This window comes from Egretta garzetta, unplaced genomic scaffold (assembly GCF_000687185.1).
Source record: "Egretta garzetta isolate BGI_Z169 unplaced genomic scaffold, ASM68718v1 scaffold416, whole genome shotgun sequence".
NCBI lineage: Eukaryota > Metazoa > Chordata > Aves > Pelecaniformes > Ardeidae > Egretta > Egretta garzetta.
The window spans coordinates 397,327-411,947 of NW_009260072.1; the positions used below are offsets into that span (position 1 = coordinate 397,327).

General features: G+C 36.5%; 1 protein-coding gene across 3 annotated transcripts in view; it reads right to left on the minus strand.

Annotated features, from left to right (window-relative positions):
• The window catches only part of DPP10 (dipeptidyl peptidase like 10), a 235,183-nt gene that overhangs the window by 127,629 nt on the left and 92,933 nt on the right, over positions 1-14,621 (minus strand). For all 3 annotated transcript variants that reach the window (XM_035896713.1, XM_035896712.1, XM_009641235.2), the window contains one exon: positions 11,697-11,771. In XM_035896713.1, the coding sequence (XP_035752606.1) occupies positions 11,697-11,771 (75 nt within the window). The remainder of the gene's footprint in view (positions 1-11,696; positions 11,772-14,621) is intronic.

Consider the following 14,621-nt stretch of genomic DNA (forward strand, 5'->3'; position numbering starts at 1 on the left):
TGCCGTCACACTATGGAGATGACTTTATTACATTTGTGTGATAGGCAGAAAAAAGCTGATCCAAAAGTCCATTTTAAAGTCAATGGAAAAAGTTCCACTGACTTCAATGGCATTGTCATCAAGTTCAGAAGCAATAAGCACTTTAGGTGCCTGCTAGATAAAGGTTACTACTTAAATACAAAATTAATGATATTGCCTGCACCATGAAAGCGAAAGATTGTTGAAGAAAATTAAGTTCTGACGTGTTTGCACTGGTTCTCTGAGATGTGACAAGCAGCTTTGAATCTCCCGCAGCACAGAACACCCTCCAGCTTCAACATCATTTCTATTTTTGTATGGGCATTTGGGACTCTCTGTGACAGCTTTTAAACATGTTTGCTCATGTTCTGGACCATTTGCCATTGCTGCAGATTGTCCTTAGCACAGGTACCGATGCTTGAACTTGTCTTTGGAGTGACTCATTTTTTCCAAAAAGGTGCTAGGATTTTAACATTTCAACCTACTTGGGTTTTTTCTGCTTATGAAAACAAGCAAACAAAAAAAGCCAACACACCCCACTCAAGCAATTTGAGTGAATGCACAATACAAGAGGTCTCTACTTCAAGACTAAAAGCATTTACTGATTAAGAATGTCACTCTTAATTTCTGCTTTAGATTCTTCTGACCAGGAACTTGCAATTTGGAATTGAAAAGCAGTTGCAAGTCTTACTTGCTACTGTTATTTTTTCTTTTAAGTCGCTAACTCTTTCCCAGCTTGCCTATTTTAAGCAAAATTTAATTATTATACAAAGTGCGCTGCTGATAGAGAAAGAATTATGCAGAATAACTGAAAAAGCAGATTTTGGTTTTTTTCCTCTCTCACGTTTTAGAATAATTGGTCTCCAGATCTGGCCAGCCTGTTTGACTATTTGATCATAATAAAAAATAATTGTGCAACTTCAGTCAGAACTTAGGTTTTTCCTTCATCTGATTTTCATCATTTTGCAGAGCACAAACATTTCAGAACTTCTTCCAACCAAATCGGCTGCAGTAAGAATTGTATCCATTCATATATCTGGAGAGGCAGAGCAGATTTCTCATGTACACAACAGTATAGAAACATTTGGAGATGAAGAATCTAAGTGAACATAAAGAGAAGGATAAATAAAATTATTGAGAACGGCTTAAGGAATATCGATGTATTATTTGGCACTTTATGAAACTGGACATTTGGATAGACAGTTGTTTTCTTTCTTGGGAACTGTTCCAAAAAATAAAGTTTTGGTTTTGTTTTATAAACTCGGGAATCCTTATCTCAAGATGGAATGCTGCTGATCTGATCATACTGACTCAGACTTACCCAGGTTGAAAGGATCTTAGGGGAAGTCATTAGTCCATCTTCCTGCACAAAGCAGGATCAACGCTGAATCCAGAACAGATGGCCCAGGGCTTGGTCCAGCCAGATCCTGAAAGTGCACAGCCTCTCTGGGCAGATTTTAATTATGCTTCATTGCATTTAAGAAATGAAATAAGATACACATATAATGCTTGGGATTTTTGATTTCAAGATAGCATTGCTGACAAACTTCAGTCAAAAGATGTATGGCAACACTGACAAAACTACAGCAGTATTAACTTTTTTGTTTTGTATATGCTTCTACTTTGTCCATATTGTTATTTACATTCTAGGTTATTTTAAAATGAATATTCGTTGTCTTAAAATGAATATGTGTGTGCTGCCCCCCGTACAACTCGCCCCCCAGTTTATATACCAAGCATGACGCCATACAGTCTGGAATAGCCCTGTGGCCAGTTGGGGGCAGCTGTCCTGGCCGTGCCCCCTCCCAGCTTCTTGTGCCCCTGGGCAGAGCAGGGGAAGCTGGAAAGTCCTTGCCTGGTGTAAGCCCTGCTCAGCAACAACTAAACCATCAGGGTGTTATCAACATTCTTCTCATCCTAAACCCAAACCACAGCACTATGCCAGCTACTAGGAAGAAAATTAACTCTGTCCCAGCTGGAACCAGGACAAAATATTTCAATCTTTCAATCTATATTTATTTAAATATATGTGAAAAACAGCAGGGCTCCTCTACACAGAGATTTGGTTTAGCTTATTAAACCTCCTGCCCCCCACCCCCCTGCCTCATCTCTGCTATTAATGTGACTTCAACCACATCAATCAATACCATGGAATAACTCTGCCTCCTGATTTTTATTTTAAAAATTATTTTTATCAGTTCAAGACAAAATATTTCAAAAGATGAAAGCCTTGGGCTTCTAGACTGTGCTTAAGCATTCTATTTCATACATCAAATGTATCTGAAAAGATTTTTTTTAGCAAATGTTGTTCCATTTAGAAAAAAAACAGAAACTCACTAAGTCATCCCTAGTTTGTAAATCTAATTCATAACACTGCAGCCAAAGAAGGATGTTAATTCCTTTTGGTATAAAATTCATGACCACTATCAACACATACTAGTTTGGCTGCAAGACTACAATTCTGAACGTGTGATCAATGACCATTTTAAGATTAAGTGACCATCTGGGATTACATTCATCAATACTAATGGTATCTTACTTAAAAGTTTCATGAGAAAGCTATAATGCATATCACATTTCTCAGTAAGATACATTATTATTGAATTTCAGATAGAGTATATTATGAAAAATGAAATAAAAGCAAAAAAAAACCCCGTTGTTTAAAATGGATTGTCTAAGTGTATTGAACACATGAACTGGACTGGAGGCTTTTGTTAAGAGGGCTGTTCTTTAAGTAATTCAATCTTGTTTATGTTCAGTACATATAGAAAGAGTATGTCTTTAAGTTAGATTTGGAATCACTCATTATGCAACATGCTGGTACCTACATCATAAAAAACATACATGGCACTTTCAGTAAAATGTTTTAACATAATGGGTCAGTCAGAGCCATGAAGTGATTTTGCTCCTCAGAAGTCATTTATTCACTGTATTTGAAGATGTGAGCCAGCTCTTGTATTTGAGAAATCAATAAGTGCAGCAGTTGAACTAACAATGACTCATGCTCAGGGAAAAACCTGTCAAAACTGAGATGTGTAAAATATTCTTTGTCCATATTCTTTTGGTAGGAAGGAAAGGAATTATTATTTCTTGTGAGCATAGAACAAAGAATTTTTAAGAACAGATGGGTGTATCAGTTCACTCTAGTTGTTTGTGGTGAACTCCAGCAGATCTTAATCCAAATTAGAGCTCTGTCCAGCTTTTCCAGCCTCGAACAGCTACTAATACAGTCTCCAATTAGGACTCCTAACAGTCCTCACCTTGTTATTTATTCAAGCTGTCCTTAGGGGTTTTTTTTTAGTTTTTTTAAAAAAATATATGTTTTTTTTTTTCTGTTCAGCATTACTGAGGAAGACTTATTCTCACAGATATTAGATAAAAATGTCACTAGTACCTTATCTTCTAAAAAAATACATAATTACAATATAATTGTAAAACTAGCTTTGAATTGTGCACTATTTCTGGTAACATCCTTAGTACTTACAACAGAAAATAGCAAAAAATAAGTGGAAATTTAAAAAAAAAACCACCTTTTAAATACAGTGCTTTTTTGTCTGTGGGCTGTGATGGACAAACGCTTAACTTACAATGGATGTTTCTGGGACACTTCTGCATATTATCAATGCACAGAAGAGAAATACAGAGGATGTGAGAGGGTTGGCAGTTTCACAGCAGAGGCTAGAACTTATGCTGTATAAAATAAATTGCTCATAGATTAAGGGAGCTGCTGACTAAATTGTGTAATATAGTACTTATATAGCATTAGCACACAGGGATTCCAGTCCCTGTGGATTATTATGTGATGTAGGAATACAACCATGTGAAAATCACAGTTATGTTAAGACAGAGTTTCTAAACTGCTGCATCTTGGAAACTCAGCTGGACACTACTTAAGTCTTCCTGAAATAACAGTATTCATACTTGATAAGAAAGACAATATTATTGAAAATAAATACTTTTTCTGCCAATAAACATTTTTTTTGAAAAGCTAAATGCCCTAGAATCCGTTTTTACTGAACAATAGCAAAGCAAAGCACAATGCTCTCTTTTCAATAGTGTCTTTGGCCAAGAAGTTGAAAACATGAATTCTGTTTTTTGAACTCGGGCAATTCTGAATGAGAAAAAAAGAGCTACCTTCTACCTAAATAAGATTTAGTTAGTTAGTTAGTTTATTTATAAAACTTGAGGTTGAACAGCAATCCTGAAAGGATAAATAAAACAGAGAGAGCCAGTAAGTTATTTAGAAAGCAGGAACACCTTTGTCTCATGTGGTTTCCTAAGAAAAGCGGAGGGTGATTTGGTTTATGTAACCGTTACACAAGGCTGAACCTGCGCAGATGAATCAACACAACAGCTGATGAAATCAAGCGAAGAGTACACCCGTCCAAGTCATGAGCACCCAGTTTCTCCAGGAGAATGCTGTGGGAGACAGTGTCAAAGGCTTTACTAAAGTCCAGGTAGACAACATCCACGGCCTGTCCCTCATCCACTAAGCGGGTCACCTGGTCACAGAAGGAGATCAGGTCAGTCAAGCAGGAGCTGCCTTTCATGAACCCATGCTGACTGGGCCTGATCCCCTGGCTGTCCTGTACGCACCACATGATGGCACTCAGGATGATCTGCTCCATAACCTTCCCCAGCACAGAGGTCAGGCTGACAGGCCTGAAGTTCCCCGGCTCCTCCTTCTGGTCCTTCTTGCTGATGGGCATCACATTTGCTAACCCCCAGTCAACTGGGACCTCCCCGGTTAGCCAGGACTGCTGATAAGTGATGGAAAGGGGCTTGGTGAGCGCTTCTGCCACCTCCCTCCGTACTCTCCGGTGGATCTGATCCGGCCCCATAGACTTGTGTGTGTCTAAGCAGTGTAGCAGGTCGCCAACCATTTCCCCTTGGATTACGGTGGCCTCATTCCACCCCCATCCCTGCCTTCCAGCTCAGGGGACTGGGTACCCCAAGAACAACTGCTCTTACTATTAAAGTCTGAGGCAAAGGCAGCATTAAGTACCTCATCCTTTTCCTCATCCTTTGTCACTATGATTCCCCCGCATTCAATAAAGGATGGAGATTCTCCTTAGCCCTCCTTCTGATGCTAATGCATTTATGGAAACATTTTTTATTGTCTTTTACTGCAGTAGCCAGATTAAGTTCTTGTTGGGCTTCGGCCCTTCTAATTTTATCCCTGCATACCCCCACAACATCTTTGTAGTTTTCCTGAGTTGCCTGCCCCTTCTTCCAAAGGTCATAAACTCTCTTCCCCCCCCCGTCTGTTTATCGACAAACAATAAACAAACTCAGTGCCCATGGTTCTCAGCATAAAACATACCCTTTCTGTTTTCCCCATCTTCTATTTACAGGGATTGGTGGTTATTATGTTTTGCCACATAATTTAGATGAAAACCTGGACAGAAGTGGGACGCTATGTACTCACTCCTATTGGATAATTCATGACAGCACACAGTATCACCAAATTCATTTACCCAGGTTTTACTACCAAGCACATCATCGCCTCAGGCAAAGGCCTTGTCTTTTTATATCTTAAAAGTGCTTTGCATATCTGTGGAGCTATATAAAATAAAGTCAAATACATCCAATAGATGAGTAGTATGCCAAGATCACCTACAGCCTAGCTATTATGTTAACAAATTCTAATCTACCCAGCTAAAACTTCAACTCAAACAGCAGGATTTAAAAGGGAACAATTTGAGCAGTGCACTTCCATGAACTGCTCAGTATCTGACCTTTTAAACACCTAATCTTGTCATATGGAGCAATAAAATCTATAAGAAAAATATTTGCAAGAAATAACTTCAAATTTTGGAGGTGAATATCACTTAAAATTCCCTTATTTTTTTTTTTCCTCACTGCCCTAAAGCTGATAAAAATTGGTCTTTCGTGATAAAGATGAATGGGAAAGTCATGTCTGGATCAGACTTTTATTTATGGTCTTGTAAGTTCAGGAGTTTGCACATGCATGATTTGCTTCTGGATTCATTTCAAAATGAAGAAATGAAAGATCACCCTGAGGCCCTAAGGATATACACATGAAAACCAGGTTTATCTAAAGCATTTCTGAAGGAAAAAGTTGATCATATGAATTTTATATCAGATCTTTACTCCATTGACAGCACTGCATAAGATACTGTTGTCTGTATCACTGCTGGTTGAAGAAGTCTTTTTTTTATTCTTTTGTATGGAATAATCTTGTTAAGAAAATATTGTTTCCATGTGTTAGAAGACTGATTTCATTTCATCTTGGTTATGCATGTTTCCATCCATTAGCTACTACTCCAGATAATGCTCTTCAAAGTCAGATTTTCATAAACACTGTATAAACTATCTTGTTGAAAACACCTGCACAGGTTAACACCAAACAGTGTCTTGATTTAAAAGGAGACATAATCAAGATAACTTTTTTATCCTTTAATTTTTGCAGGTAAAAATCCAATAATTAATTTCACTGACCAAGAAGATTACTTACTATTGAACATTTAGTTTCCGCCTAATTGGTAGAAAGATAATCTCCTAATGCAGAATAGATAATCATAATTTAAGACTTCACTGAATTTTCCCCCTCATGGATTCTTCTAATCTGCAGACAAACTCCTGAAGATCTTTTCAGTGCACTTGAGTAAGCCAGTATCAGAGGCCATCTCTAAAAGCTTGATGAGCGTGTCACTTGTTGCTGTTCCTCCCCCATTCATTGTAGACTGTGGTCAGCAGTCCCTATCATTATCCTCTAAAAACAGATATTATAGCAGCAAAGTGATGACAGGCATCAGCACACAGCAGATAAGTAAATTTTTTCTCTTGATGTTTCTTTGCTTCAGAGACTGTGTTGGACTCTCATCTTCAATACATCAAATTACAAACATTCAGAAAGACTTTTGAAATACTTTTTATTCCTAGGAAATGAGTGATGTTTAGATCTAAACCTATTTTTCTCCTACCCTTCTGAAGAGGATTGGATTATTCTTCATCCTGATCTTACCATAAGAATTATTAAAAGCTATTTTCATGGTGCTTTAAGCTAAATACATTGTTTTATTAAAATTATCTAGCTAAAAAAGATTATAGTTTGAATCCCTAATTCAGGAAAATATTTCCTTTTTAGAGGATTGCTTATGCTTCTAAACTAGAGCTGAACTTCAACCTGTTTTTTAAGCACACTTCTGAACCAAGTGCTAGAAAAAAATGCACGTAATCCATCTTGTATTGAAAGCAGAAAATGATTATTAGTAGTAAAGAGAATAAAGTAGGAAAATTTCCTGAAAGTTGGTATTCAAAAGGGATTTTAAAGCAGGGAGAAGGAAAGGACAGTTTGTAGGAAAAAAACAAAATCACAAGGAAGGGATTATTAAATTAAGTGAGGGAAAAAATGGGGACTAAAGAAGAAAAATAGGAACTGCTCTCATTTACTTCACTTGCTCTTCTGTGGCATGATATTTTCTAGCAAGAGCATCGGGAGAACATGCCTGTGACATCTGAGCAAAAAACCCCACTAATACCCATAATAACGCTTATTTTCATTTCACAGGGACTCCAGGGACAACTCGTACGGTATAACCTTCTGCTGAGGGACACCAAAGTTCCCCAATAGTAAAATAATTTCTTAGGACCTCAGTGCTCACTGCACTGCAAATTGCAAATTTACTGCCCCATTCTTTACCATTAGTGCAAGAACAGTGTCTGAGTTCCATTTTCTAATCAAAACTATAATTCAGGTTTTGGTAGTTGTGAATAACACCATCAGCAGAGTGAGAAAAATTTTAAATGTCATTTTATCACAGCCCTTATTAAAAGCAATAGTGAAATAACCTTTCCTCTGGAGATCTGAACTGCCTTAGATGCTCTGCTTCTCAGAGCACCATATTCTTTGCTCATACCTTTAGAATCTTTCAAAGGAAAATCAAAAAGATATAGCACTGCAAAACTGTCCCCTCTCTGCATACAATACGTACAATGGTCTCCCTGCTGCTGCGTTCACACTGTCCCAGAAGAATCGGGATGGCAGGCAGGCAAGAATGTATGTGTTCATGTCTCAATTCAGTTCCTACTTACTTATCTGTTGCCTTGCAAAATGAGACTTTTTCAGTGATGCCGACCAAATTATGGTGAGTGACAGAAAGAAAGTCTGCACTATACATAGTCCATCCATGCAAGTTTTGGCAAAGTCAAAAAACTTGGAGAATTGATGAAAGCATTTCAGAAGTGTGGAAAACGATGGAGTACCGCAGCAAAGAACACACAGAAAGTACCTCTAAAATTGCCACAGCCTTCTGTTAAAAAGGAAAAAGCCAGACAGCCACGGTGCTTATGCCAGTAATACTGGCTTATGCTCTGTGCCCTGTTACGATACAGATGGAGGGAATTTGATGTCCAGAAATCAATTTACAACACTTTGAATTCCTTAGCAAAGGAATTTTCTTCCACACAAAGTTTATAGAGCTACACCAAAACAGCTGCTATGCCACATGAAATGGTTTTGTTCTATTAAGCATGATTTAAATGATTCATTCAATTATTACTTTTGTATTCAAAGATGGCTTATTTTCATGCAGATTTATGTCCCGTTATGCATAGAGGACATTCTTAATTGTGCTGAAACAACTGCAAATTTAATTAAAGTTTGCCATTCCAAGCATAAAATAGATTAAAGAAAATGCTGACAACAGTAAAATAAATATTCAACTATTTAATTTAACTCAACATTTATTTTTAATCCAAGCATCAAAATAACCTTGTTTCTAATTACAATTTCATGACAAAATGTCTTGCAAAAACATTTGTCTCTATTTTTCTTCAATCTGTTCAGCTGAAACACACTAGTTTATTTATAAAACTGTTGATTAATAAATCTGTTCCAGCTGTATTACTGTATGTTACAAAGAACACAGATTAATGTATGTAAACAACCATTATAATTTTAAAAAACCAAAGCCTTGACAGTCTGCAAAAGCAGAAATCCCATCAAACACATTACAGTGCAATTATATACCTAAATCTTAACAAAGAAGGAAAATTAAGGGGCAAACATAGGTAGTATAGTCCAGGGGTCTGACTGTCAGATCAACTACATGTTTACAAGTTATTTGCAGTTCCTTGTACTGAGTATTATTAAAGGCTCAAGCACAAGACAGTAAGCAAATCCTGAGTTTCATGAAAAGTTACACTCAAATGAGATATGAAGAAAGAATCTGTCCTGATTCTACTGAAACTAATTTATAAACTCCAATTAAGTTATGCCATTTAATATTAATTTTAATTTTATAGGCAATAGATTTTATAATTTATAGCTCACAGCCAGAGGAAGGAGTAAGGTAGACAGGTGGATTTCCTCCCACCCAGACCCAATAACTCTGGCTCTGACTAAGGGGAAAAAAAATAAATAAAAATGAGAAGGCCCTAAAAGAATGAACATTAATTTACCCCTTCACATTATTAGGAAGCATTAGTTATGCAGAAATAAATAGGCTTTCCAAGGCATGGCATACCTTTTCCCCAACAGATTTGGAGAAAGCAGAAGTGCCTCTACCAACCTAACAAATATCCCAAGAATCAGAAAACTTGGAGGACAAAAGGCCTTTTACCACATATTCACAATTTTTTTTTTTTTTTTTTGTAACTTCTGAAAGTATTGGCTTACACTCTTTTTGGTGATTTTCCTTTTCATTTTAAGGAACAGATTCTCAGACCTAACAGACTTCAATGGCATTATTATTATTTACATCAATTGAGGATCTGACAACATCCAGCTATTAACAAATTTTAGCACCGTCACCACTACTTTTAGAGGACACAACAATCACAGTATGTTTCTGGTTTGAAAGTCATGAGCCCAGCTGGAGCACTCAAGAGTGAGCATCACAAGCTTCATCCAAAGCCATCCAGGACTACCATCACAAACTGCCTGCCAAACCCTGTTCATTTCTCATTTTAATTACTTCTTGTCAATATACTTGAGCAACGGAAATAGCTAGATGCAAAATGTAAATGCTGCAAACCTCATCCCTCTAAGTAACTACCAGCAACTGGACTATAAAAGGCAGAAAAAGTTTCTTTTCGCTACAAAACCAAGAACGAAATACAGAAAGAGAGTTCTCTTGCAAAATTATATATTCAGCATGTATTGAGAGCAATTTGCATGTCAATGGACCATCCTTACTGTGGGGCAGGGATTCACCCATGACGTTACTACATTTAGGTGTAAGGAACTGTGACGTCTATTTTCATGTTTACCTACATTTCTATATCAATCAGCTATATATGCAACAACTAAGAAAAACCCAAAACCAATCAACCCATCCAAAATGAAAGTTTCAATACATCAAATGAGTAAATTAAGTCACTATAAGGGATTATTAAACTCTTCCATACAAAAAGAAGCAATCAAGAAGGGGGAAAAGCAAGGAGCCAGTATTTTTCAGACAGGAATAAAACTGGAACCCTCTAAACCAAAAAAACCTGAACTGAACAACAGCAGCTCTTTCCTGGTTTATTTGTCAACACATACCATAAAAAGAGCTTGATTCAGAGTCCACTAGAACTGGTAGAAGAAAACCTACTTGGATCTAGTCCCAAGTAAACGAATCATTTTACACCAACACCTTTAGAATATTTGAGATCAGCTTTCAGCATATTTTCCAGTTCGCAGATGTAATTACTAAAGCTGCAGGTATGCAGATCAATGCAGCAATGTTGCCAGGAGGCTGGAAAGCTTTGTATACTGATCTGGAAATGAATATTTTATTGTTCTAAGAACTTCAATCCACAACACACAGCTACTGTATTATCCAGTTACTGACACAGAACAGTAAGTAAACTACTGTAGTGTAGTATAGAGTAATAAACAACAGTAACCTTTCCTCATTTCTGAACACTGACTTCTGATATTAAGGTCACCGGTATTAACAGGTATTTGTAAGTTTCACTGTTCCATAATAAAAAAAAAAAAACAAAAAACCAAACCACAACCCCCCCCAAAACTTGCTTGAGCAACCACCAAGTCTATCAATCCAGAACTATTCTGGAATGACTAACAGTTCCTATTTTATACTTTTTATACAAACACAATATGCATAGAGGAAATTCATAAAACCATTTTCCTTTTTGTCTGTGTTGAAAGATTTATTTTAGAGAACTCTATATAGTATTATTGACTGAAACCCTTTTTGACAACATAATAGCCTAAAAAAAAGCTCAAAATACTATGAGAAACACAGACTACACTGCATTATATAGTCCAAGAGACTTTTAGACTATCAAGTTTCAGACTACTGAAGCCGACAATAAAGCTTCCATGACATGAATCAGCCTAGACTTTTTTTTAGTATAGTTCATAAATGACATGTACAGCTGTTTAAAACAGGAAGGAATATCAAAAGATAGGCTTTCACATAATCAGCTAGTAACAAAACAGCTTAAGGGTTACGAAACCTCTACTACATAAACCAGCACGACATTATTGAGGACCCATGGCACTTTGCCTCAACTGAGAACCCTGCCATATTTCTGTACACATTTAAATACATACTTCACCATCATTTCCTCAGAAGGTTTGGGGAAAAGAAATCAACCACATGAATCGCATTATATTATGTGGAATTACAGATGAAATACAAAAGAACAAGGGTTTCAGACTTCTAATTCAGAGGCTCTTTGATTATGAATAGTTGGCTTACCTGTTTAACATCATACGCAAGAAGAACAAATCTTAAGTCTGGTGAAACGGAGTATCTTGATGCTTTGAATGTTACCTAAAATGAAATAACAATAAAAGTGAGTTTGCAATAAGTAGGTTTGGTTTTTTCCAAATTTTGTTACAGTTAATTTAAGAACTTCCCATTCATAAGACAGGTCTGGCTTAGAACACATATGTAATTTTCACAAAAGAAGGACTCATAATTCTTAGTCTAATTTGCTGGTATCAGTGCAATGCCAACAGATGAATCTGACTTCGACACTAAATACCAATTAAGAAGTTGATGAGTTTTTTATCATGATTGCAAGCACTAAGCTCAAGGATAGCAACTATAACCAGTTCATTTACAGAGGATGATGGAAGACACTTTGGTTGGTGTGTACCTCAGGAACAATTATAAGGGAGATTCAGCACTAGGTTAGGCTTAAAGATAACATACAAGGAAAATAATAGGTGTGCACTATGTCTCTATTGCTTTTCTTTTACCACCACTTACATAAACATTTTGCAAGACAACTTGCACTAAAGAAAAATTCTTTCTTATTAGAAAGAAAACGCTTAGTGAAGAGCAAAGTGAAACATAAGGTAGCATTATAAAACTAATAATGCTTTATATCTATCCAAGACCACATGACACCCAATTGAATTCAGGGCTGTAATTTAATCAAGGGGTAATGTTGATGTCAGAAAGAATTTAATGCATCTAATGTATGAGGAAGATAAGAATGTGCTTTAAAGGGCACTGAAGGAAATAATTTTAAATGAATCTCAAGACAACTACTTGCAGAATGAAAGGAAAAGGGAGAAGTAGTGAAAAAATGCAGATAAGAACAGAAAAAGAAGGATAGAAAAAATATCAGAACCACAGAGGTACAAGATGAAAGTAAATAAACTAATAGCTATGCAGAACAAGATCTATCTACTGTTCAAAGGAAGGCTTTCCCTTAGTTTACTTCTTAAGCATCCTGTTCCGTTTAGCCTAATCCCACTGCTAAACTAAGGAATTCAATAGGGGTTTAAGGTACACAAACCAGAAGTCACAAACTAATACGTTCAGAGTAGCTAAGGAGCTATTACTGGAAAAAAAAAAACAAAAAACCCAAACAACAAAAAAGTGCAAAAGCTAATCTTCCAATAAACTGAGAAAGTGCTATGTTTTGATATACAGATTAAACTCAAGTTCCTAGATAATACAATTAGAATCAAGCTATCCAAAGAAATCAAAGGGAAAAAATTAGTTTTGAAGATAAACTGCGTATGTAGTTTGATGCAAAAGCATGACAGTATCTAAAGTTACAAGATAAATCTGCAGGCTTGAGGAAAGAAGAGGAAAAAAAAATCCTAAAAGTATCCTTTTGAGTGTACAAAGCATTCAGAACAGATTTCTACTGTGCTCAAACTAGCTTTTATGAGTTAACCATCTTTAAGCACAGACTACGTTAATGTTAATCTATGAATAACATTCCTTTTTCTTGGCACATCACTGAAAAAATTTTTGGATGTGAAATTTCTCTGCTTTCTAGCAGTTTATCAATTATTGCCCCACTACCTCAGTCTTCAGCGATATATAACCTAGGCAGCTCTCCAAATTCATTCTCAGGGAGTGTAGCGCTTACCGTTTCATGCATTTAGTAAGAATCTTCAGCCACTGATTATGCCACCACAAAAGTAATGATGCACTTAATGCAAACACCTGAGTAGCTCAGCTGCAAACTATTGGCAGGTAGAGGCAACACCAGCAAGAGCTGCTCACATATTCTATATCCAAGTATAGAGTCTTTGAGTCTATAGAGGATTTGGGATTTAAAATCATTTGAATCCTACTGAAGATGGCCTTGTTCATTCAGCTTGCACTCACCTGCAAAATTTGTTTGCCTTCAGAAATGCCTCAGACACATGGTACATATGCAATGCCAATAAGCTATAATCTCTTGATTGCAGGTAATGGTTTTGGCAAAATAGTTTTCTTTTTGTTGGTATAATGGCATTATTCTTGTTAAAAGGAGCATAAAGGTGTCTCATACTTTTTAATGTTTCACTTAAGAAACAATAAAATAAAAATTAGACCAGCAGAAATCATCTGTTCATTGCCAAAGCTGATAGCTATGCTAATTTCTTTAAATTATCATAAAAACATAATTAGCTTATTTTTTAAAATTGGCTTTATAATCAAGCTTTTAAGGAAATACATGTTTAATACTAATAGAATTTCAAAGAGACTTACGTGACTTAAAGTCACTTAAGTTATTTATATTTCCTTAGAGGTCTGGTTTGGTGGTTTTTTTGGTGAAGACAAGCACAATTTTGGTGATAAATTCAGAAACTGTCTACTTGTACACACAGAAGAAGCCCTTCTAGATTAACAACAGGGGAAAAAAAAAATCACCTGACTCACTCCTCCTGCCTAACATGGCAAGTAAATGCACAATCTGTGATTTCACTAAAACAAAAGACAGATTTTGGTTTTTCCCCATAAACACGTCTAAGGCGTTTCATCAACCAACAGATGCCTGACTCCATGACTGAGGTAAGATCAGCTGGTGATGGGCTTAAAAGAAAGTCTTGGTCCCTGCTGTAGGAGGCGAGACATAACCACTCAAGGCCGTGGGAGATTGTCTGTTGGGACATTCCCTACAGGGATTAGATATACTTATTCATTAAAAAGAAGTTTGTGAAAACTCTGACCCCAAGGGTTTGTTCTCCTCTCAGGAGAGCACGTTTTTGAGTTTTAAAGAAAGTGTTGGAAAAATATCATATTGGAAACATTGGGAATTAAAAAACCTCGGGTGTCTTGTTATCAAAAATCTGGAGGATGCTTGTTCCGCTATCATGTCTGCATATCTGCAACTTTTCAAGCTTCTTGCTTTGTCAGGAGCCATTGAGCCTTTGTTCGGGAAGACAGACC